Source organism: Grus americana, chromosome 12 (genome assembly GCF_028858705.1).
Source record: "Grus americana isolate bGruAme1 chromosome 12, bGruAme1.mat, whole genome shotgun sequence".
Lineage (NCBI taxonomy): Eukaryota > Metazoa > Chordata > Aves > Gruiformes > Gruidae > Grus > Grus americana.
The window spans coordinates 23,904,013-23,928,250 of record NC_072863.1 but is presented as its reverse complement, the minus strand read 5'-3'; the positions used below and the strand labels follow the sequence as shown (position 1 = coordinate 23,928,250).

Sequence of the window (24,238 nt, the reverse complement as noted above, 5' to 3'; positions counted from 1 at the left end):
GTTTGCGTAAGGGGCGGAGTTTGCGTAAGGGGCGGGGCTTTGGCATTGTGAAGGGGCGGAGTTTGTGTGAGGGGCGGAGTTTGGTTAGGGGCGGAGTTTGCGTAAGGGGCGGAGCCAAGAAGCATCACTTTTGGATCCCGAGGATGCGAGCAATGTGACCTTGTTGAATACGTTAATACCCCCACACACACCTCCTCCCCTGCCCTCCATCACGGCCCCTCGCCCCCCCCCGCAAAGGAAGCGCCAACGCAGCCGGCACGGCAAAAGAGACCGCAAGCGTTTATTCAGTCACACACAGAGCCGGTCCCGGGAGAGACTCCGCACCGGGGCTCGGGGCCCGGCCCTGGGGCACCTCGGCTGTCCTACCCAGAGCCACGCTCGCCAGTCCGGCGTGGAACAGACACACGGTCGGTCCGTCAGGCTGCTGGAGAGCTGGGCTGCTATGTGCAGGCTGCCGCCAAAACCGAGGAGCCAGCTGCAGGACGCTAGAAGAGAGGAGAAAAGGGGCAGCCAGCTGGATGGGGGGGGCGGCGGCGGCGGCGAGCGAGAAAGCACGAGGCAAGGAAAGGGACGGCGAGTGAAGGACGGGGACAGGGAGCCTGACAGAGAGGGAGGAAGAAGCGGCAGGAAGAGAGGCAGCGGGACGGCGACCGACAAACCAGGACGGGGAGCGGGACAGAGAGGCAGAAACGACCCTGGGCGGGCAGCGCCACGGCGAGGGAGGAAAAGAGAATAAGGGCAGGGAGCCGGACCGAGAGGTACGGCGAGGGACAGCGGCACGGGGAGCAGGACAGAGCAACAGAGAATAAAAAAAGGAAGCGGGAGCGTGAGAGAACCGGGCTGGGGAGCAGGGAGAAGGAGAGATAAAAGGAGAGAGCAACAGAGGGAAAGAGGACCGGGGAGCGGGACGCTGGGGCAGAGTGAGAACAAGAGGGGCAGGGAGCAGGACAGAGGGGCAGAGGCAGAAGGAGGACAGAGGGACAGAGAGACAAAAGAGGGAGACGAGGACTGGGCAGAGGGGAGAGAAAGACGGGGGCAAGGAGCAGAGACACCAAGGTGCCAGGAAAAGGACGGTCAGATGGAGCGAGAAACAGGGTCGGGGAGCAGGACAAAAGGACAAAGAAAAAGGCGAGGAAGAAGGAAGGAAGGATAAAGGTGGGACAGGGAACGGGACATACGCAGCGAAACAAAGCAGAACAGAGAAGAGAGGACAGGGATTGAGGAACAGAGAGAGAGAGACGCAGGCTGGTACACAGAGACGGCGAAGGTAAGCAAAACCAGCGACGGGCAGGAGGACCTGGTTCTGACAACCCATCGCTCCCGGTGTCGCTTCCACGGCCTCAAAAATGCGACGTGCCGCAAGACAAGAGAATGGGAGAGTGAAAGCAAAGGCACGGGAAACTTAACGCTCTTAGTAATTTCACTGAGCATCACAGCTTACAGTTACTCAATGTCTTCCGGTGTCACAGGGTGAGGTACAACTGATTTCGTCTCCATATCTCTGGACAGAGCTTTTCTCATATCTGGGGGGGGGGGGGGAAGAAAAAAAAAAAGATATTCTAAGACGACAGTCCTTGCACAAAGCCACGTTCAGCGAATTCTCTATTACAATAAGGTCGTTTCTAACCCAGAAGATTTCACAGAATCATAGAGTATCTCAAGTTGGAAGGGACCCATACGGATCACCGAGACCAAGCCCCCGCTCCACGCGGGACTACCTAAAACTAAACCGTGCGACTAAGAGCATCGTTCAGACGCTCCTTGAACTCCTGACAGGCTCGGTGGCTGCGACCGCTTCCCTGGGGAGCCTGTTCCGTGACTGACCGACCGCCCTCTCAGTGAAAAGCCTTTTCCCAACGTCCGGTCTGAACTTGCCCTGACGCAGCTTCGTCCCGTTTCCTCGGGTCCTAGTGCCGGTCACCGGAGAGAGCGGAGGTCAGCGCCTCCCCCTCCGCCGTCCCCCTCGAGGAAGGTGTAGACTGCGATGAGGTCACCCCTCGGCCTTCCCTTCTCCAAGCTGAACAAACCAAGTGACCTCAGCCGCTCCCCCTAAGTCTCGCCTCGGAGACCTCTCGCCATCTCGGTCGCCCTCCTCCGCGCACGCTCCCAGAGCGTTGTTCGGCGGCACCGCTCTCGACTGGAACCTAACGCTGCACGTAACTCAACTGAGCGGAAAGGAAATGACGGGCTAAAGGGACAAATACACGATTTAAGGCAGCCGCAACGATGGCAGATGTCTGTCCGTAGCCCTTCTATTTATTTCACAGCGCTCCTGCGTATCAAACGAACGGTACCAGAGCAGAAAAGGTATACGGCGTGGCCACGTTACCCCTCGGGGAGGACGGCGAAAGGAGAGAAGATCTAGAAAGAGGAAGCAGCTGGTACTTCGCTTTTGGTAACAGAATTAACATCAACACGTTCCTTCCCTTTGAAATTGAAAACGCCACCCAATTCTCTGCCACTGTTGACCACCGACACTTGTAAATTTCTAGTGAAACAGCTGAGGAAAACAAAGTTTCAGGTCCCTGGCTAGGGGAAGAAACCAGGCAAGCGCCGCCGTTCCTTCCCCCCGACAACACTAGCAAAAAAAACCAGCCGCTGGGGGCGAGCGTTCCTCCGAAAGAAAAATCAGGTGAGAAACCGCATTTTTATTTTCAGCTTACCTACAGGATAAATGTCTTTGTAGTTGCTACAAAACGTGTAAACTGCACAAAGATTAAGTTTTGTAACCGATCTAAGGTTCAGTACGAAAAACTACCTAAAGGAGTACGCAAAGTCCCACTCATCAACAATTATCTGACCCTGTTTCATATTAAAAAAAAAAAAAAAAAAAAAAAAAGTAATGCTAATCACACAGACAAGCCCAGGAACCCTCAACATGAGAATCTTTCCGTTCAGCCGGAGGCAGAACGAGTACTTACCACGGGCATCCTCATCTGGCTCTCCGCTGCTAGCAGAGCGGCACGCCAACGCTGTCCGGTACACGCCGTAGTACGCCTAGTTGCTTCTACGTATTTACCGCCGCCTGATTTGATACTCTCACAAAGAGATCGACGAAAAAGCCACCCTTTCTTTGAAAAAATAAAAACCAAAACCACACAGTTAAGGAACGGTAGGCGAACGTATTTCTAAATCATAACCCACGGCTTGCAGGCAGACCAAGAGCAGCTCTGACGATGCGGTACGCTCATCAAACATCTTTCACGCAGGAATAACAGATGTACTCCTTTACCACGGGACGCAGCCGGCACAGGGACAAATTTCATGCTGGTTTTGTCACACGACCGTCCTTCTGCACCAGCCAGTGGGTTCAGAATTAAGGACAGGACAGGCTAAACGCTCACACGAGCCTCCTATCCGTAAGAAACTATTAAAAATAGAAAAAAAAACTTCCACGTTTTAGATCGCGTTGCCTTAGGGACTGCCTCCTTCAAAGCCTGCCTGTTGGGGGGGGGGGGGGGGGGGGGGCGCGTGTGCGCGCACGCACGCGCGTGAGGCGTGGAAATCGGTCGCAGAATTCAGTTGCCTAACGAGAGACGGCCCTTCTCCTCGCAAGGCAAACGTTTCAAAACGTCGCACTCTTTTCCGATTTTACCGGCTGGTACTGGGGTTGCCCTACCAGCATGAGTTGGGGACCCGTCCCTCTGGGTCCGTGCGACGCCAAATTAAATATTCTGCAAGTAACCGAGCAGGAGATGGAAAGTAAGCTAAGATGCTCTCTGCCGTACAACGTTTGTTCGCCATCGTCCCCGAGGGAATCGCACAAAGCCCACGCTTGCCGAACCGGTACGTCGGAGGCCCTACGGGAAACGGCGCTGACGTTTCGCCAAGCTCTTCTCCTGTCAAGAAGAGGACCTTTTCTGCGGCATCCCTATTGGCGTTCGGCCTGCTTTCGGCTCATTCTGGCAGGTCAGCTTTCAGAGAAAGCCTGAGATTTCAAACCGCCAAGCAACATTCACCATTCTTGCTCTCTGACTACGGGGAATTTCAGCGAATCGGAACGCTACTTGGAGCCACGTTCCGGGTCTGTTTCGCCGCAAACCAAATATCTAAGCCACGGACCGGGCGCCCGTAGAAAAATTACTTTAAAAGATTAAAGACAAGCACAGTACTCACTTTTCTGAAATTTCTTCCGGTAGCGCCATCAATTTAGCGGCCGAACCCAGCCGTCGAAATTCCGGTGCAACGGAGCGAGCAGGAACGTGTCCGTGCCGCTCTTCCCTGGCCACGGAGCCTTCCGCTCTACCCGTTACTGCGAACGTACGGAGCATCGGCGCAGCAGCACCTGTGGAATAACGCACCGCCCACAGCTATACAGAAGAAGAATCCGAGACGACGGTAGAAGACCCCAGACCAAAAGTCACCGCGGGACTAAGGGACGCGCGGACAGCGCGCGAGGGGCGGGTGTCCGGGACCCAAGCGTGGAACGGCCCGGGATTTCTTTGTTCGGGGTCCCTCTCTTTGGAGGCGCCCGCCCGGGCCGATCCCGCTGCTGCACCTTTCAGTTACGTTAATTATTTTACAAAATCCGACACCCGGAGACTGCTGCCGGAAGCCTCGGGTCGAGCCCGAAGGAGGAGGAGGAGGAGGAAGCGCGCCCGAGAAGAAGCGTGCGCGCGACACCGTGAACGGGGTGCGAACGCTGGGGCGGCAGCTGCTCCTCCTCAAACAGAGACAGAGAGAGAAAGAAGAGGGGGAAAGCCACAGGGTACAGAGGGCGGAAGTGGAAAAGAGGGGCCGGGAGCCGGACAGAGGGAGGTGGAGAAAGAGGCCGTCGGAAGGGAAGGGACGGGCTGCGGGGCAGAGGGGGACTTGCCAGCGCCAGGTTCGCGGTTCCACCCGATAATCGTAAAGGTCTCTGCCAACCTCGACGATTCGGTCGCTTTAAAAAACAATCGGGATCTCGAGGCGGACCGAGGGAGAGACGGAGAATATAAAAACGGTCGCGGCTAAGAGGGCAGAGAGGGAGGAATCGCGAGACAGGGAGAGGCAAGCCGGGCAGGGGAAAAAGTCCCGACAGGCTTCTGCAGCGACAGGGAGGAATTGAAGATTCGAGAGAGGGAGCTGGACAGAGAGAGAGACGGGGAAAGGTAAGACGGTGGCGAGCTACCGGGCAGAGAAGCAGAGTTTAATGCCGGGGACCGGGAGAGGGACAGAGAGGGAAGGAGAAAGGAACGAAGGGACGGGCTGCGGGGCAGACAGGGAGGAAGGAAGGAAGAAAGAAAGAGGGACAGGGAGCCAGACGAACCGCGACGGGGAAAGAAAAAGGTACCGACGGGCTAGGAGGCAGAGAGGGGAGACTTTAGAAAAACAGGGACGGGGAGCGAGACGGAGCCAGACCGAAAAAAGGAACCATAGCGACGGGTGCCGGGACAGAGAGGCGGGCCTTCAAAACGAGGGGCAGGGAAGAGGCTCAAGAGGGACGGAGAAAGAGAGAGACTCACGACGACTCGCTACGGAGCCGAGAAGGAAGACCTCGAACAACAGGAACGAGGAGCCGCACAGAGAGAGCCAGAGATGGCAGAAATACCGACGGGCTACAGGACCGAGGGGGAGGAATGCAGAAACAGTGGCTGGGGGCCGGACAGAGAGACAGGGAGAGAGAGAAGGAAACAATAGCCACGGGCTACGGGGCAGAGAGAGCGAGGACCTAAAAAAGGTGGGGACAGGCAGCCCGTCAGAGCGAGATGGAAAAAGAACATAGCGGGGAGCAGAAAGCAAACCAAAAAACCCCACAGCGGGGTGGGAAAGCGAGGGGGGCAGAGGAGGGCCCGCGACGCAGAGGAGAGGCGATGGGGCCCCGCGGGCCCAGGACTCACCGCAGCTCTGGCTCTCGGCGCTGCCGGGAGAGCTTGCCAGCGCAGACGCTTCTTTCTCCCGCTCTCCGCCTTTCCTTTGCTGTCACTCCGGTCGCTCGGCTGTCCTCCGCCTAAGAGAATACACGGGTGTCTTACAGCTCCGAGGAGACGAGCCTGCCTAGATGAGTAGCCTGCCTCCCTGCCTCCCTCGGTACGCGGCCGCACCGTGCTTTGGATTACGCGTGGCGACCCTGCGGTGCCCGTCGGCAGCCTGACCTGCCGCGGAGCGCAACGAGGGATCTTTCCTCACCCGGCGAGGCAGGCGCTCTCTTGCCTGCAGCGGGAGGCAGCTGCCGGCCGGAGAGCCTTCCATCTCTTCTTCTTCTTCTTCACCTTTCTCTGGCCATTCCAGCTTCCCTTAGGGCAGCTGCTGTCCACGGCCGGTAAGCGCTCCGCCGCCTGTCCCTTTTCGCCCCCACGCCACGAGGCGAGCCAGGCCAGGCACAGGCGAGGCGGGTGCAGTCGACGGCATCCCCAAGGGAGGGACGGGCAACCACGTCCTCAGCGCGGCCTGGGAGAGGGAAAGAAAAGCAGTGGCCGTTACTACCGGAGGTCGGCCCTGGCCGGAGACCCTCCTCCTTCTGCAGGGGCTTCCGGAGACGCCGCTCTTTCCCCGCGCTGCTGCCGCTGCCGCCGCCGCCGCCAGCACCCCCGTTCAGGAAGAAAGCGGCACAGGCGAGGGCCAGCTTGCCGCCTTCACGCCAGGGCTCGGGGGCGGCCTGGGGCTGCCGGACAGGCTTCCGGAGAGTCCGACCGGTAGCGCTCGTCTCGGGACACCGGGCAACGCCTCGCGCGCGCGCGCTCTCGTAGCACGGCCGCACCGCTGCTCGGGAGCGGCTGGAAGCCTGCAGAAAACCACTCGAAACCGGCAAAAAAACCCCAACCTCGCGCTCCTGCGAGAGCAAGTCGGGCTGTCCGGCAGCCACGTCCGCGAAAACCACGCCTCCCGGCACGCACTGGCAAGCGCCGCGTGGCAGCCATTAGAGTGCCGTAAGACTACACTTCCCGGCGTGCTCCGGGGAGCCAATATGGCCGACCAGCAGCCGCGTGCCCCAAGACTGCAACTCCGGCGTGCCGCGGGAGGCAGCCTTCCACGCTTCCTGACCCTGCGGGGGACACCGTCCCGTGCCCTCACCCAAAGCCGACTCACCCGAAAGCCCCGCCGAGCCGCGACGGCAGCCCCGAGCTCCGCAGCGCGGCTCCGGGCTGGCGCCCCCCCCCCCGCCCCCGCCCCCGCCTCCCCTCAGCCACCTCCGAAAGGCGCGGACGCCCGCCGGCTCCGGGCAGCCCCCGCCGCGCGGCTCCGGACGGTCTCCCCGCCCGGTTCCGACACGGCGCGCACCCCCCCCACCCGCCGCACGGCTCCGGGCAGCCCCCCTCCCCTCTGTGACACGGACCCCGCCGCCCCCCCGCCCCCCCGCCTCTCCTCGGAGGCGGCACCGCTGCCGCCGCCCTCCTCGGGGCTTTCCCCGGGACCCGCCGGTCCGTCCCGCTGCCCCGCTCACCTTCTCCCTCCGTGCAGCCGCAGCCCGGCGACGCCTCCGCTCCTCCCTCGGCTCACAGCAGCCCCTGCACACCGGCTGCCGGCAGCCGGTTCCGGGGAGGGGGCGTGGCGCTGCACTGCGCATGCGCGGCGCTGCCGCTGCAGTACCGAAATTTGGTCACTAGGCGGCAGCACCGAGCGAGCATGCGCTGTGCGATGCGTGAGGGGCGGGGCTTGGCGTGCGTCGGGGGCGGAGTTTGCGTGAGGGGCGGAGTTTGCGTGATGGGCGGGGTTTGCGTGAGGGGCGGGGTTTGCGTGAGGGGCGGGGTTTGCGTGAGGGGCGGGGTTTGCGTGAGGGGGGGGGTTTGCGTGAGGGGCGGGGGGTTGCGTGAGGGGCGGGGGTTTGCGTGAGGGGCGGGGTTTTTTGCGTGGGGGCGGAGTTTGCGTGCGGAGTTTGCGTGAGGGGCGGAGTTTGCGTGGGGGCGGAGTTTGCGTAAGGGGCGGAGTTTGCGTGACGGGCGGAGTTTGCGTAAGGGGCGGAGTTTGTGTGAGGGGCGGAGTTTGCGTAAGGGGCGGAGTTTGCGTAAGGGGCGGAGCCAAGAAGCATCACTTTTGGATCCCGAGGATGCGAGCAATGTGACCTTGTTGAATACGTTAATACCCCCCACACACACCTCCTCCCCTGCCCTCCATCACGGCCCCTCGCCCCACCCCCCCGCAAAGGAAGCGCCAACGCAGCCGGCACGGCAAAAGAGACCGCAAGCGTTTATTCAGTCACACACAGAGCCGGTCCCGGGAGAGACTCCGCACCGGGGCTCGGGGGCCCGGCCCTGGGGCACCTCGGCCGTCCTACCCAGAGCCACGCTCGCCAGTCCGGCGTGGAACAGACACACGGTCGGTCCGTCAGGCTGCTGGAGAGCTGGGCTGCTATGTGCAGGCTGCCGCCAAAACCGAGGAGCCAGCTGCAGGACGCTAGAAGAGAGGAGAAAGGGGCAGCCAGCTGGATGGGGGGGGCGGCGGCGGCGAGCGAGAAAGCACGAGGCAAGGAAAGGGACGGCGAGTGAAGGACGGGGACAGGGAGCCTGACAGAGAGGGAGGAAGAAGCGGCAGGAAGAGAGGCAGCGGGACGGCGACCGACAAACCAGGACGGGGAGCGGGACAGAGAGGCAGAAACGACCCTGGGCGGGCAGCGCCACGGCGAGGGAGGAAAGAGAATAAGGGCAGGGAGCCGGACCGAGAGGTACGGCGAGGGACAGCGGCACGGGGAGCAGGACAGAGCAACAGAGAATAAAAAAAGGAAGCGGGAGCGTGAGAGAACCGAGCTGGGGAGCAGGGAGAAGGAGAGATAAAAGGAGAGAGCAACAGAGGGAAAGAGGACCGGGGAGCGGGACGCTGGGGCAGAGTGAGAACAAGAGGGGCAGGGAGCAGGACAGAGGGGCAGAGGCAGAAGGAGGACAGAGGGACAGAGAGACAAAAGAGGGAGACGAGGACTGGGCAGAGGGGAGAGAAAGACGGGGGCAAGGAGCAGAGACACCAAGGTGCCAGGAAAAGGACGGTCAGATGGAGCGAGAAACAGGGTCGGGGAGCAGGACAAAAGGACAAAGAAAAAGGCGAGGAAGAAGGAAGGAAGGCTAAAGGTGGGACAGGGAACGGGACATACGCAGCGAAACAAAGCAGAACAGAGAAGAGAGGACAGGGATTGAGGAACAGAGAGAGAGAGACGCAGGCTGGTACACAGAGACGGCGAAGGTAAGCAAAACCAGCGACGGGCAGGAGGACCTGGTTCTGACAACCCATCGCTCCCGGTGTCGCTTCCACGGCCTCAACAAATGCGACGTGCCGCAAGACAAGAGAATGGGAGAGTGAAAGCAACGGCACGGGAAACTTAACGCTCTTAGTAATTTCACTGAGCATCACAGCTTACAGTTACTCAATGTCTTCCGGTGTCACAGGGTGAGGTACAACTGATTTCGTCTCCATATCTCTGGACAGAGCTTTTCTCATATCTGGGGGGGGGGGGGAAGAAAAAAAAAAAAGATATTCTAAGACGACAGTCCTTGCACAAAGCCACGTTCAGCGAATTCTCTATTACAATAAGGTCGTTTCTAACCCAGAAGATTTCACAGAATCATAGAGTATCTCAAGTTGGAAGGGACCCATACGGATCGCCGAGACCAAGCCCCCGCTCCACGCGGGACTACCTAAAACTAAACCGTGCGACTAAGAGCATCGTTCAGACGCTCCTTGAACTCCTGACAGGCTCGGTGGCTGCGACCGCTTCCCTGGGGAGCCTGTTCCGTGACTGACCGACCGCCCTCTCAGTGAAAAGCCTTTTCCCAACGTCCGGTCTGAACTTGCCCTGACGCAGCTTCGTCCCGTTTCCTCGGGTCCTAGTGCCGGTCACCGGAGAGAGCGGAGGTCAGCGCCTCCCCCTCCGCCGTCCCCCTCGAGGAAGGTGTAAGACTGCGATGAGGTCACCCCTCGGCCTTCCCTTCTCCAAGCTGAACAAACCAAGCGACCTCAGCCGCTCCCCCTAAGTCTCGCCTCGGAGACCTCTCGCCATCTCGGTCGCCCTCCTCCGCGCACGCTCCGAGAGCGTTGTTCGGCGGCGCCGCTCTCGACCGGAACCTGACGCTGCACGTAACTCAACTGAGCGGAAAGGAAATGACGGGCTAAAGGGACAAATACACGATTTAAGGCAGCCGCAACGATGGCAGATGTCTGTCCGTAGCCCTTCTGTTTATTTCACAGCGCTCCTGCGTATCAAACGAACGGTACCAGAGCAGAAAAGGTATACGGCGTGGCCACGTTACCCCTCGGGGAGGACGGCGAAAGGAGAGAAGATCTAGAAAGAGGAAGCAGCTGGTACTTCGCTTTTGGTAACAGAATTAACATCAACACGTTCCTTCCCTTTGAAACTGAAAACGCCACCCAATTCTCTGCCACTGTTGACCACCGACACTTGTAAATTTCTAGTGAAACAGCTGAGGAAAACAAAGTTTCAGGTCCCTGGCTAGGGGAAGAAACCAGGCAAGCACCGCCGTTCCTTCCCCCCGACAACACTAGCAAAAAAAACCAGCCGCTGGGGGCGAGCGTTCCTCCGAAAGAAAAATCAGGTGAGAAACCGCATTTTTATTTTCAGCTTACCTACAGGATAAATGTCTTTGTAGTTGCTACAAAACGTGTAAACTGCACAAAGATTAAGTTTTGTAACCGATCTAAGGTTCAGTACGAAAAACTACCTAAAGGAGTACGCAAAGTCCCACTCATCAACAATCATCTGACCCTGTTTCATATTAAAAAAAAAAAAAAAAAAAAAAGTAACGCTAATCACACAGACAAGCCCAGGAACCCTCAACATGAGAATCTTTCCGTTCAGCCGGAGGCAGAACGAGTACTTACCACGGGCATCCTCATCTGGCTCTCCGCTGCTAGCAGAGCGGCACGCCAACGCTGTCCGGTACACGCCGTAGTACGCCTAGTTGCTTCTACGTATTTACCGCCGCCTGATTTGATACTCTCACAAAGAGATCGACGAAAAAGCCACCCTTTCTTTGAAAAAATAAAAACCAAAACCACACAGTTAAGGAACGGTAGGCGAACGTATTTCTAAATCATAACCCACGGCTTGCAGGCAGACCAAGAGCAGCTCTGACGATGCGGTACGCTCATCAAACATCTTTCACGCAGGAATAACAGATGTACTCCTTTACCACGGGACGCAGCCGGCACAGGGACAAATTTCATGCTGGTTTTGTCACACGACCGTCCTTCTGCACCAGCCAGTGGGTTCAGAATTAAGGACAGGACAGGCTAAACGCTCACACGAGCCTCCTATCCGTAAGAAACTATTAAAAATAGAAAAAAAAACTTCCACGTTTTAGATCGCGTTGCCTTAGGGACTGCCTCCTTCAAAGCCTGCCTGTTGGGGGGGGGGGGGGGCGCGTGTGCGCGCACGCACGCGCGTGAGGCGTGGAAATCGGTCGCAGAATTCAGTTGCCTAACGAGAGACGGCCCTTCTCCTCGCAAGGCAAACGTTTCAAAACGTCGCACTCTTTTCCGATTTTACCGGCTGGTACTGGGGTTGCCCTACCAGCATGAGTTGGGGACCCGTCCCTCTGGGTCTGTGCGACGCCAAATTAAATATTCTGCAAGTAACCGAGCAGGAGATGGAAAGTAAGCTAAGATGCTCTCTGCCGTACAACGTTTGTTCGCCATCGTCCCCGAGGCAATCGCACAAAGCCCACGCTTGCCGAACCGGTACGTCGGAGGCCCTACGGGAAACGGCGCTGACGTTTCGCCAAGCTCTTCTCCTGTCAAGAAGAGGACCTTTTCTGCGGCATCCCTATTGGCGTTCGGCCTGCTTTCGGCTCATTCTGGCAGGTCAGCTTTCAGAGAAAGCCTGAGATTTCAAACCGCCAAGCAACATTCACCATTCTTGCTCTCTGACTACGGGGAATTTCAGCGAATCGGAACGCTACTTGGAGCCACGTTCCGGGTCTGTTTCGCCGCAAACCAAATATCTAAGCCACGGACCGGGCGCCCGTAGAAAAATTACTTTAAAAGATTAAAGACAAGCACAGTACTCACTTCTCTGAAATTTCTTCCGGTAGCGCCATCAATTTAGCGGCCGAACCCAGCCGTCGAAATTCCGGTGCAACGGAGCGAGCAGGAACGTGTCCGTGCCGCTCTTCCCTGGCCACGGAGCCTTCCGCTCTACCCGTTACTGCGAACGTACGGAGCATCGGCGCAGCGGCACCTGTGGAATAACGCACCGCCCACAGCTATACAGAAGAAGAATCCGAGACGACGGTAGAAGACCCCAGACCAAAAGTCACCGCGGGACTAAGGGACGCGCGGACAGCGCGCGAGGGGCGGGTGTCCGGGACCCAAGCGTGGAACGGCCCCGGGATTTCTTTGTTCGGGGTCCCTCTCTTTGGAGGCGCCCCGCCCGGGCCGATCCCGCTGCTGCACCTTTCAGTTACGTTAATTATTTTACAAAATCCGACACCCGGAGACTGCTGCCGGAAGCCTCGGGTCGAGCCCGAAGGAGGAGGAGGAGGAGGAAGCGCGCCCGAGAAGAAGCGTGCGCGCGACACCGTGAACGGGGTGCGAACGCTGGGGCGGCAGCTGCTCCTCCTCAAACAGAGACAGAGAGAGAAAGAAGAGGGGGAAAGCCACAGGGTACAGAGGGCGGAAGTGGAAAAGAGGGGCCGGGAGCCGGACAGAGGGAGGTGGAGAAAGAGGCCGTCGGAAGGGAAGGGACGGGCTGCGGGGCAGAGGGGGACTTGCCAGCGCCAGGTTCGCGGTTCCACCCGATAATCGTAAAGGTCTCTGCCAACCTCGACGATTCGGTCGCTTTAAAAAACAATCGGGATCTCGAGGCGGACCGAGGGAGAGACGGAGAATATAAAAACGGTCGCGGCTAAGAGGGCAGAGAGGGAGGAATCGCGAGACAGGGAGAGGCAAGCCGGGCAGGGGAAAAAGTCCCGACAGGCTTCTGCAGCGACAGGGAGGAATTGAAGATTCGAGAGAGGGAGCTGGACAGAGAGAGAGACGGGGAAAGGTAAGACGGTGGCGAGCTACCGGGCAGAGAAGCAGAGTTTAATGCCGGGGACCGGGAGAGGGACAGAGAGGGAAGGAGAAAGGAACGAAGGGACGGGCTGCGGGGCAGACAGGGAGGAAGGAAGGAAGAAAGAAAGAGGGACAGGGAGCCAGACGAACCGCGACGGGGAAAGAAAAAGGTACCGACGGGCTAGGAGGCAGAGAGGGGAGACTTTAGAAAAACAGGGACGGGGAGCGAGACGGAGCCAGACCGAAAAAAGGAACCATAGCGACGGGTGCCGGGACAGAGAGGCGGGCCTTCAAAACGAGGGGCAGGGAAGAGGCTCAAGAGGGACGGAGAAAGAGAGAGACTCACGACGACTCGCTACGGAGCCGAGAAGGAAGACCTCGAACAACAGGAACGAGGAGCCGCACAGAGAGAGCCAGAGATGGCAGAAATACCGACGGGCTACAGGACCGAGGGGGAGGAATGCAGAAACAGTGGCTGGGGGCCGGACAGAGAGACAGGGAGAGAGAGAAGGAAACAATAGCCACGGGCTACGGGGCAGAGAGAGCGAGGACCTAAAAAAGGTAGGGACAGGCAGCCCGTCAGAGCGAGATGGAAAAAGAACATAGCGGGGAGCAGAAAGCAAACCAAAAAACCCCACAGCGGGGTGGGAAAGCGAGGGGGGCAGAGGAGGGCCCGCGACGCAGAGGAGAGGCGATGGGGCCCCGCGGGCCCAGGACTCACCGCAGCTCTGGCTCTCGGCGCTGCCGGGAGAGCTTGCCAGCGCAGACGCTTCTTTCTCCCGCTCTCCGCCTTTCCTTTGCTGTCACTCCGGTCGCTCGGCTGTCCTCCGCCTAAGAGAATACACGGGTGTCTTACAGCTCCGAGGAGACGAGCCTGCCTAGATGAGTAGCCTGCCTCCCTGCCTCCCTCGGTACGCGGCCACACCGTGCTTTGGATTACGCGTGGCGACCCTGCGGTGCCCGTCGGCAGCCTGACCTGCCGCGGAGCGCAACGAGGGATCTTTCCTCACCCGGCGAGGCAGGCGCTCTCTTGCCTGCAGCGGGAGGCAGCTGCCGGCCGGAGAGCCTTCCATCTCTTCTTCTTCTTCTTCACCTTTCTCTGGCCATTCCAGCTTCCCTTAGGGCAGCTGCTGTCCACGGCCGGTAAGCGCTCCGCCGCCTGTCCCTTTTCGCCCCCACGCCACGAGGCGAGCCAGGCCAGGCACAGGCGAGGCGGGTGCAGTCGACGGCATCCCCAAGGGAGGGACGGGCAACCACGTCCTCAGCGCGGCCTGGGAGAGGGAAAGAAAAAGCAGTGGCCGTTACTACCGGAGGTCGGCCCTGGCCGGAGACCCTCCTCCTTCTGCAGGGGCTTCCGGAGACGCCGCTCTTTCCCCGCGCTGCTGCCGCTGCCGCCGCCGCCGCCAGCACCCCCGTTCAGGAAGAAAGCGGCACAGGCGAGGGCCAGCTTGCCGCCTTCACGCCAGGGCTCGGGGGCGGCCTGGGGCTGCCGGACAGGCTTCCGGAGAGTCCGACCGGTAGCGCTCGTCTCGGGACACCGGGCAACGCCTCGCCGCGCGCGCTCTCGTAGCACGGCCGCACCGCTGCTCGGGAGCGGCTGGAAGCCTGCAGAAAACCACTCGAAACCGGCAAAAAAACCCCAACCTCGCGCTCCTGCGAGAGCAAGTCGGGCTGTCCGGCAGCCCCGTCCGCGAAAACCACGCCTCCCGGCACGCACTGGCAAGCGCCGCGTGGCAGCCATTAGAGTGCCGTAAGACTACACTTCCCGGCGTGCTCCGGGGAGCCAATATGGCCGACCAGCAGCCGCGTGCCCCAAGACTGCAACTCCCGGCGTGCCGCGGGAGGCAGCCTTCCACGCTTCCTGACCCTGCGGGGACACCGTCCCGTGCCCTCACCCCAAAGCCGACTCACCCGAAAGCCCCGCCGAGCCGCGACGGCAGCCCCGAGCTCCGCAGCGCGGCTCCGGGCTGGCGCCCCCCCCCCCGCCCCCGCCCCCGCCTCCCCTCAGCCACCTCCGAAAGGCGCGGACGCCCGCCGGCTCCGGGCAGCCCCCGCCGCGCGGCTCCGGACGGTCTCCCCGCCCGGTTCCGACACGGCGCGCACCCCCCCCACCCGCCGCACGGCTCCGGGCAGCCCCCCTCCCCTCTGTGACACGGACCCCGCCGCCCCCCCGCCCCCCCGCCTCTCCTCGGAGGCGGCACCGCTGCCGCCGCCCTCCTCGGGGCTTTCCCCGGGACCCGCCGGTCCGTCCCGCTGCCCCGCTCACCTTCTCCCTCCGTGCAGCCGCAGCCCGGCGACGCCTCCGCTCCTCCCTCGGCTCACAGCAGCCCCTGCACACCGGCTGCCGGCAGCCGGTTCCGGGGAGGGGGCGTGGCGCTGCACTGCGCATGCGCGGCGCTGCCGCTGCAGTACCGAAATTTGGTCACTAGGCGGCAGCACCGAGCGAGCATGCGCTGTGCGATGCGTGAGGGGCGGGGCTTGGCGTGCGTCGGGGGCGGAGTTTGCGTGAGGGGCGGAGTTTGCGTGAGGGGCGGAGTTTGCGTGAGGGGCGGGGTTTGCGTGAGGGGCGGGGTTTGCGTGATGGGCGGGGTTTGCGTGAGGGGCGGGGTTTGCGTGATGGGCGGGGGTTTGCGTGATGGGCGGGGGTTTGCGTGACGGGCGGAGTTTGCGTGACGGGCGGAGTTTGCGTGACGGGCGGAGTTTGCGTGACGGGCGGAGTTTGCGTGACGGGCGGAGTTTGCGTAAGGGGCGGAGTTTGCGTAAGGGGCGGAGTTTGCGTAAGGGGCGGAGTTTGCGTAAGGGGCGGAGTTTGCGTAAGGGGCGGAGTTTGCGTAAGGGGCGGAGTTTGCGTAAGGGGCGGAGTTTGCGTAAGGGGCGGAGTTTGCGTAAGGGGCGGAGTTTGCGTAAGGGGCGGAGCCAAGAAGCATCACTTTTGGATCCCGAGGATGCGAGCAATGTGACCTTGTTGAATACGTTAATACCCCCACACACACCTCCTCCCCTGCCCTCCATCACGGCCCCTCGCCCCACCCCCCCGCAAAGGAAGCGCCAACGCAGCCGGCACGGCAAAAGAGACCGCAAGCGTTTATTCAGTCACACACAGAGCCGGTCCCGGGAGAGACTCCGCACCGGGGCTCGGGGCCCGGCCCTGGGGCACCTCGGCCGTCCTACCCAGAGCCACGCTCGCCAGTCCGGCGTGGAACAGACACACGGTCGGTCCGTCAGGCTGCTGGAGAGCTGGGCTGCTATGTGCAGGCTGCCGCCAAAACCGAGGAGCCAGCTGCAGGACGCTAGAAGAGAGGAGAAAAGGGGCAGCCAGCTGGATGGGGGGGGCGGCGGCGGCGAGCGAGAAAGCACGAGGCAAGGAAAGGGACGGCGAGTGAAGGACGGGGACAGGGAGCCTGACAGAGAGGGAGGAAGAAGCGGCAGGAAGAGAGGCAGCGGGACGGCGACCGACAAACCAGGACGGGGAGCGGGACAGAGAGGCAGAAACGACCCTGGGCGGGCAGCGCCACGGCGAGGGAGGAAAAGAGAATAAGGGCAGGGAGCCGGACCGAGAGGTACGGCGAGGGACAGCGGCACGGGGAGCAGGACAGAGCAACAGAGAATAAAAAAAGGAAGCGGGAGCGTGAGAGAACCGAGCTGGGGAGCAGGGAGAAGGAGAGATAAAAGGAGAGAGCAACAGAGGGAAAGAGGACCGGGGAGCGGGACGCTGGGGCAGAGTGAGAACAAGAGGGGCAGGGAGCAGGACAGAGGGGCAGAGGCAGAAGGAGGACAGAGGGACAGAGAGACAAAAGAGGGAGACGAGGACTGGGCAGAGGGGAGAGAAAGACGGGGGCAAGGAGCAGAGACACCAAGGTGCCAGGAAAAGGACGGTCAGATGGAGCGAGAAACAGGGTCGGGGAGCAGGACAAAAGGACAAAGAAAAAGGCGAGGAAGAAGGAAGGAAGGCTAAAGGTGGGACAGGGAACGGGACATACGCAGCGAAACAAAGCAGAACAGAGAAGAGAGGACAGGGATTGAGGAACAGAGAGAGAGAGACGCAGGCTGGTACACAGAGACGGCGAAGGTAAGCAAAACCAGCGACGGGCAGGAGGACCTGGTTCTGACAACCCATCGCTCCCGGTGTCGCTTCCACGGCCTCAACAAATGCGACGTGCCGCAAGACAAGAGAATGGGAGAGTGAAAGCAAAGGCACGGGAAACTTAACGCTCTTAGTAATTTCACTGAGCATCACAGCTTACAGTTACTCAATGTCTTCCGGTGTCACAGGGTGAGGTACAACTGATTTCGTCTCCATATCTCTGGACAGAGCTTTTCTCATATCTGGGGGGGGGGGGGGGAAGAAAAAAAAAAAAAGATATTCTAAGACGACAGTCCTTGCACAAAGCCACGTTCAGCGAATTCTCTATTACAATAAGGTCGTTTCTAACCCAGAAGATTTCACAGAATCATAGAGTATCTCAAGTTGGAAGGGACCCATACGGATCGCCGAGACCAAGCCCCCGCTCCACGCGGGACTACCTAAAACTAAACCGTGCGACTAAGAGCATCGTTCAGACGCTCCTTGAACTCCTGACAGGCTCGGTGGCTGCGACCGCTTCCCTGGGGAGCCTGTTCCGTGACTGACCGACCGCCCTCTCAGTGAAAAGCCTTTTCCCAACGTCCGGTCTGAACTTGCCCTGACGCAGCTTCGTCCCGTTTCCTCGGGTCCTAGTGCCGGTCACCGGAGAGAGCGGAGGTCAGCGCCTCCCCCTCCGCCGTCCCCCTCGAGGAAGGTGTAAGACTGCGATGAGGTCACCCCTCGGCCTTCCCTTCTCCAAGCTGAACAAACCAAGCGACCTCAGCCGCTCCCCCTAAGTCTCGCCTCGGAGACCTCTCGCCATCTCGGTCGCCCTCCTCCGCGCACGCTCCGAGAGCGTTGTTCGGCGGCGCCGCTCTCGACCGGAACCTGACGCTGCACGTAACTCAACTGAGCGGAAAGGAAATGACGGGCTAAAGGGACAAATACACGATTTAAGGCAGCCGCAACGATGGCAGATGTCTGTCCGTAGCCCTTCTGTTTATTTCACAGCGCTCCTGCGTATCAAACGAACGGTACCAGAGCAGAAAAGGTATACGGCGTGGCCACGTTACCCCTCGGGGAGGACGGCGAAAGGAGAGAAGATCTAGAAAGAGGAAGCAGCTGGTACTTCGCTTTTGGTAACAGAATTAACATCAACACGTTCCTTCCCTTTGAAACTGAAAACGCCACCCAATTCTCTGCCACTGTTGACCACCGACACTTGTAAATTTCTAGTGAAACAGCTGAGGAAAACAAAGTTTCAGGTCCCTGGCTAGGGGAAGAAACCAGGCAAGCACCGCCGTTCCTTCCCCCCGACAACACTAGCAAAAAAAACCAGCCGCTGGGGGCGAGCGTTCCTCCGAAAGAAAAATCAGGTGAGAAACCGCATTTTTATTTTCAGCTTACCTACAGGATAAATGTCTTTGTAGTTGCTACAAAACGTGTAAACTGCACAAAGATTAAGTTTTGTAACCGATCTAAGGTTCAGTACGAAAAACTACCTAAAGGAGTACGCAAAGTCCCACTCATCAACAATCATCTGACCCTGTTTCATATTAAAAAAAAAAAAAAAAAAAAAAGTAACGCTAATCACACAGACAAGCCCAGGAACCCTCAACATGAGAATCTTTCCGTTCAGCCGGAGGCAGAACGAGTACTTACCACGGGCATCCTCATCTGGCTCTCCGCTGCTAGCAGAGCGGCACGCCAACGCTGTCCGGTACACGCCGTAGTACGCCTAGTTGCTTCTACGTATTTACCGCCGCCTGATTTGATACTCTCACAAAGAGATCGACGAAAAAGCCACCCTTTCTTTGAAAAAATAAAAACCAAAACCACACAGTTAAGGAACGGTAGGCGAACGTATTTCTAAATCATAACCCACGGCTTGCAGGCAGACCAAGAGCAGCTCTGACGATGCGGTACGCTCATCAAACATCTTTCACGCAGGAATAACAGATGTACTCCTTTACCACGGGACGCAGCCGGCACAGGGACAAATTTCATGCTGGTTTTGTCACACGACCGTCCTTCTGCACCAGCCAGTGGGTTCAGAATTAAGGACAGGACAGGCTAAACGCTCACACGAGCCTCCTATCCGTAAGAAACTATTAAAAATAGAAAAAAAAACTTCCACGTTTTAGATCGCGTTGCCTTAGGGACTGCCTCCTTCAAAGCCTGCCTGTTGGGGGGGGGGGGGGGCGCGTGTGCGCGCACGCACGCGCGTGAGGCGTGGAAATCGGTCGCAGAATTCAGTTGCCTAACGAGAGACGGCCCTTCTCCTCGCAAGGCAAACGTTTCAAAACGTCGCACTCTTTTCCGATTTTACCGGCTGGTACTGGGGTTGCCCTACCAGCATGAGTTGGGGACCCGTCCCTCTGGGTCTGTGCGACGCCAAATTAAATATTCTGCAAGTAACCGAGCAGGAGATGGAAAGTAAGCTAAGATGCTCTCTGCCGTACAACGTTTGTTCGCCATCGTCCCCGAGGCAATCGCACAAAGCCCACGCTTGCCGAACCGGTACGTCGGAGGCCCTACGGGAAACGGCGCTGACGTTTCGCCAAGCTCTTCTCCTGTCAAGAAGAGGACCTTTTCTGCGGCATCCCTATTGGCGTTCGGCCTGCTTTCGGCTCATTCTGGCAGGTCAGCTTTCAGAGAAAGCCTGAGATTTCAAACCGCCAAGCAACATTCACCATTCTTGCTCTCTGACTACGGGGAATTTCAGCGAATCGGAACGCTACTTGGAGCCACGTTCCGGGTCTGTTTCGCCGCAAACCAAATATCTAAGCCACGGACCGGGCGCCCGTAGAAAAATTACTTTAAAAGATTAAAGACAAGCACAGTACTCACTTCTCTGAAATTTCTTCCGGTAGCGCCATCAATTTAGCGGCCGAACCCAGCCGTCGAAATTCCGGTGCAACGGAGCGAGCAGGAACGTGTCCGTGCCGCTCTTCCCTGGCCACGGAGCCTTCCGCTCTACCCGTTACTGCGAACGTACGGAGCATCGGCGCAGCGGCACCTGTGGAATAACGCACCGCCCACAGCTATACAGAAGAAGAATCCGAGACGACGGTAGAAGACCCCAGACCAAAAGTCACCGCGGGACTAAGGGACGCGCGGACAGCGCGCGAGGGGCGGGTGTCCGGGACCCAAGCGTGGAACGGCCCCGGGATTTCTTTGTTCGGGGTCCCTCTCTTTGGAGGCGCCCCGCCCGGGCCGATCCCGCTGCTGCACCTTTCAGTTACGTTAATTATTTTACAAAATCCGACACCCGGAGACTGCTGCCGGAAGCCTCGGGTCGAGCCCGAAGGAGGAGGAGGAGGAGGAAGCGCGCCCGAGAAGAAGCGTGCGCGCGACACCGTGAACGGGGTGCGAACGCTGGGGCGGCAGCTGCTCCTCCTCAAACAGAGACAGAGAGAGAAAGAAGAGGGGGAAAGCCACAGGGTACAGAGGGCGGAAGTGGAAAAGAGGGGCCGGGAGCCGGACAGAGGGAGGTGGAGAAAGAGGCCGTCGGAAGGGAAGGGACGGGCTGCGGGGCAGAGGGGGACTTGCCAGCGCCAGGTTCGCGGTTCCACCCGATAATCGTAAAGGTCTCTGCCAACCTCGACGATTCGGTCGCTTTAAAAAACAATCGGGATCTCGAGGCGGACCGAGGGAGAGACGGAGAATATAAAAACGGTCGCGGCTAAGAGGGCAGAGAGGGAGGAATCGCGAGACAGGGAGAGGCAAGCCGGGCAGGGGAAAAAGTCCCGACAGGCTTCTGCAGCGACAGGGAGGAATTGAAGATTCGAGAGAGGGAGCTGGACAGAGAGAGAGACGGGGAAAGGTAAGACGGTGGCGAGCTACCGGGCAGAGAAGCAGAGTTTAATGCCGGGGACCGGGAGAGGGAAGGAGAAAGGAACGAAGGGACGGGCTGCGGGGCAGACAGGGAGGAAGGAAGGAAGAAAGAAAGAGGGACAGGGAGCCAGATGAACCGCGACGGGGAAAGAAAAAGGTACCGACGGGCTAGGAGGCAGAGAGGGGAGACTTTAGAAAAACAGGGACGGGGAGCGAGACGGAGCCAGACCGAAAAAAGGAACCATAGCGACGGGTGCCGGGACAGAGAGGCGGGCCTTCAAAACGAGGGGCAGGGAAGAGGCTCAAGAGGGACGGAGAAAGAGAGAGACTCACGACGACTCGCTACGGAGCCGAGAAGGAAGACCTCGAACAACAGGAACGAGGAGCCGCACAGAGAGAGCCAGAGACGGCAGAAATACCGACAGGCTACAGGACCGAGGGGGAGGAATGCAGAAACAGTGGCTGGGGGCCAGACAGAGAGACAGGGAGAGAGAGAAGGAAACAATAGCCACGGGCTACGGGGCAGAGAGAGCGAGGACCTAAAAAAGGTGGGGACAGGCAGCCCGTCAGAGCGAGATGGAAAAAGAACATAGCGGGGAGCAGAAAGCAAACCAAAAAACCCCACAGCGGGGTGGGAAAGCGAGGGGGGCAGAGGAGGGCCCGCGACGCAGAGGAGAGGCGATGGGGCCCCGCGGGCCCAGGACTCACCGCAGCTCTGGCTCTCGGCGCTGCCGGGAGAGCTTGCCAGCGCAGACGCTTCTTTCTCCCGCTCTCCGCCTTTCCTTTGCTGTCACTCCGGTCGCTCGGCTGTCCTCCGCCTAAGAGAATACACGGGTGTCTTACAGCTCCGAGGAGACGAGCCTGCCTAGATGAGTAGCCTGCCTCCCTGCCTCCCTCCCTGCCTCCCTCGGTACGCGGCCGCACCGTGCTTTGGATTACGCGTGGCGACCCTGCGGTGCCCGTCGGCAGCCTGACCTGCCGCGGAGCGCAACGAGGGATCTTTCCTCACCCGGCGAGGCAGGCGCTCTCTTGCCTGCAGCGGGAGGCAGCTGCCGGCCGGAGAGCCTTCCATCTCTTCTTCTTCTTCTTCTTCTTCACCTTTCTCTGGCCATTCCAGCTTCCCTTAGGGCAGCTGCTGTCCACGGCCGGTAAGCGCTCCGCCGCCTGTCCCTTTTCGCCCCCACGCCACGAGGCGAGCCAGGCCAGGCACAGGCGAGGCGGGTGCAGTCGACGGCATCCCCAAGGGAGGGACGGGCAACCACGTCCTCAGCGCGGCCTGGGAGAGGGAAAGAAAAAGCAGTGGCCGTTACTACCGGAGGTCGGCCCTGGCCGGAGACCCTCCTCCTTCTGCAGGGGCTTCCGGAGACGCCGCTCTTTCCCCGCGCTGCTGCCGCTGCCGCCGCCGCCGCCAGCACCCCCGTTCAGGAAGAAAGCGGCACAGGCGAGGGCCAGCTTGCCGCCTTCACGCCAGGGCTCGGGGGCGGCCTGGGGCTGCCGGACAGGCTTCAGGAGAGCTGCTGAAATCGGGGGCTGCTGCACAAGCTGAGCGGGGCCGGGGGAGGCTCAGGGGAAGCTCCGGCGATTCGGGGAGGCGCCCAGCACCTGCGCCTGGCAGGCCGTGTCCGCCTTCTCGTCGCCCGTCAGCTCCCGGGACGCTCTCTGGGGCTGCCCTGAGCCGGCTCTCACCTCCAGCGGAGCGGCAGCCTGCGGCAGCGGGCGGATGGAACCTTCCCGTCCCGCCATTCCCGGGCTGCCAGCGGGCACGACACAGCCTGCACCCGCCGCCGGGGCTCGCTCACCTCACCGCTGAGCCCGGCCCTCACCCGCCGCCGGCACCGGCGCCCAGCGTGCCGCCATGCTGCCGCCGCGCACCGCGCATGCGCCGGACGGACGGCGTGCCGGAGGGTTCGCAGCCGCCGCGCGACCGCCGGGCTGCAGTACCGCCCTTCGGCCACGAGGCGGCAGCAGCGGAGGCGGCGCTGTGCGCACCCGTGCGGTACCGGCGCTGCAGCACGGCGCTTCGGCTACGACGAGACAGCGGCAGCAGCAGCGAGCTCCCGGCCGGCCGCACGCGCCCGGGGCGGCACCGGCGCTGCAGTTCGAGCGCCCGCCGTGAGGCAGAGGCGTTTCCTTACCGGGAAGCAGCAACGAGCGCGGCGGCAGCAGCCCGCAAGCGTTGCAACATCGCAATGCCGTTACCGGTGGGTGGCAACGTGGAGCGCGGCGGCGCCTACCCGCGGTCCCGCCGTTCGGTCGCCGGGCGGGAGGAGCCAGCGCCCCTGCGCGGCGCTCGTGCTGCAGTACCGAAATTTGCTCACCAGGCGGCAGCAACGCGCCGGGTGCCGCGCGTCACTACGCATGCGCGGCTCTTGAGCCGCAATATCGACTTTTGGTCGCGGTTTGAAACGTCAGCGCGCATGCGCGCATTCCGACCAATCCCGACTCACCCGAAAGCCCCGCCGAGCCGCGACGGCAGCCCCGAGCTCCGCAGCGCGGCTCCGGGCTGGACCCCCCCCCCCCCCCGCCGCTGCTCTGTGCATCCCAAGGCACCGGAGGCTGGTACAGCGCCCATGGTGTGTGCAGCAGGGAGATGTCCGGTGCTCTCCGTGACATCCCCTGCCTGTACTTACTGTCCCCATGCAGGTGGCCTCTGAGCACAGAGGCGATGTACAGCCCTCCTCTGCCTGCAGGGACATGCCCGAGGATGACCCAGGTATGTCCCCAAGTCGAGTGCCGTCAGCCTGGCAGCAAGATGCAGCTTGACAGCGATGGCACTCCCTCTTCAGGATCGCAGGACAAGAGCAGCAGCAGCCACCTCCCAGCAGGTCCCCGAAGATGGCAGGGGGACAGTGGACAGTGCCCCAGGCATTCAGCTGCCCTGAGGATATCACGCTGCCAGCCTCCACTCAGCTGTGGGTGCTTTCTAAGGCAAATAAAAGCTCACAATTTTCCCCCAATGCTCATCTGTGCCTGGTCCGTCTCAGGAGAAAGATGAGTGCCAGCAAGGCCCTTGCTGGTAGGTAGAGCTGGAGAGCCCCTGTGCTCTCTCTTCTCCAGGCCGAGAGCCCTCAGCCTCTGCCCATGCCTCTGGCGTGCCTGGGCACGACCTCCCCTGGGCCCAGTGGCACAGAGGAACCCTTCCCTGCAGTGCCACCTGCACCCTTGCTAGCGCAGGCCAGGCTGCGGGACTGCCCTTGCTGCCTGGGCACTCTGGCCTCCAGGGCTTTTCCCATAGCCACGGCTGCTCTCCCCCCACCTGGCCCCACCTCCTGTGGGGCATCGGCCCATCGCTGGGCTGCGGCTCGGTGCTTGCCTTTGCTGGACTTCCTGGGGTCCCTGGCAGCCCATTCCTCTGCCCCAGCCAAGTCCCTCCTAAGAGCTGCCCTGGCTCCAGCACCCTCACTGCCACCCCCAGCACGGGGG

The 24,238-nt window shown here is 60.5% G+C and overlaps 1 protein-coding gene across 4 annotated transcripts; it reads left to right on the top strand.

Moving 5' to 3' along the window:
• LOC129212010 (uncharacterized) lies at positions 1-23,761 on the top strand. 4 transcript variants are annotated; one of them, XR_008579043.1, is made up of 4 exons: positions 15,726-15,818; positions 22,325-23,374; positions 23,459-23,528; positions 23,602-23,761. XR_008579043.1 is itself a non-coding variant. In XM_054839974.1 (3 exons), exons 2-3 carry the CDS (start codon positions 22,693-22,695, stop codon positions 23,467-23,469), a joined length of 693 nt encoding a protein of 230 aa, XP_054695949.1. In that variant the 5' UTR covers positions 1-47; positions 22,330-22,692; the 3' UTR covers positions 23,470-23,761. The 4 variants fall into 4 exon arrangements, 3 of the variants coding, with proteins under 3 accessions (XP_054695949.1, XP_054695950.1, XP_054695948.1); XM_054839974.1 differs by lacking the exon at positions 15,726-15,818 and adding an exon at positions 1-47 and having other exon boundaries at positions 22,330-23,374; positions 23,459-23,761; XM_054839975.1 differs by having other exon boundaries at positions 22,325-23,016; positions 23,459-23,761.
• Positions 23,762-24,238: the final 477 nt, after the last annotated feature.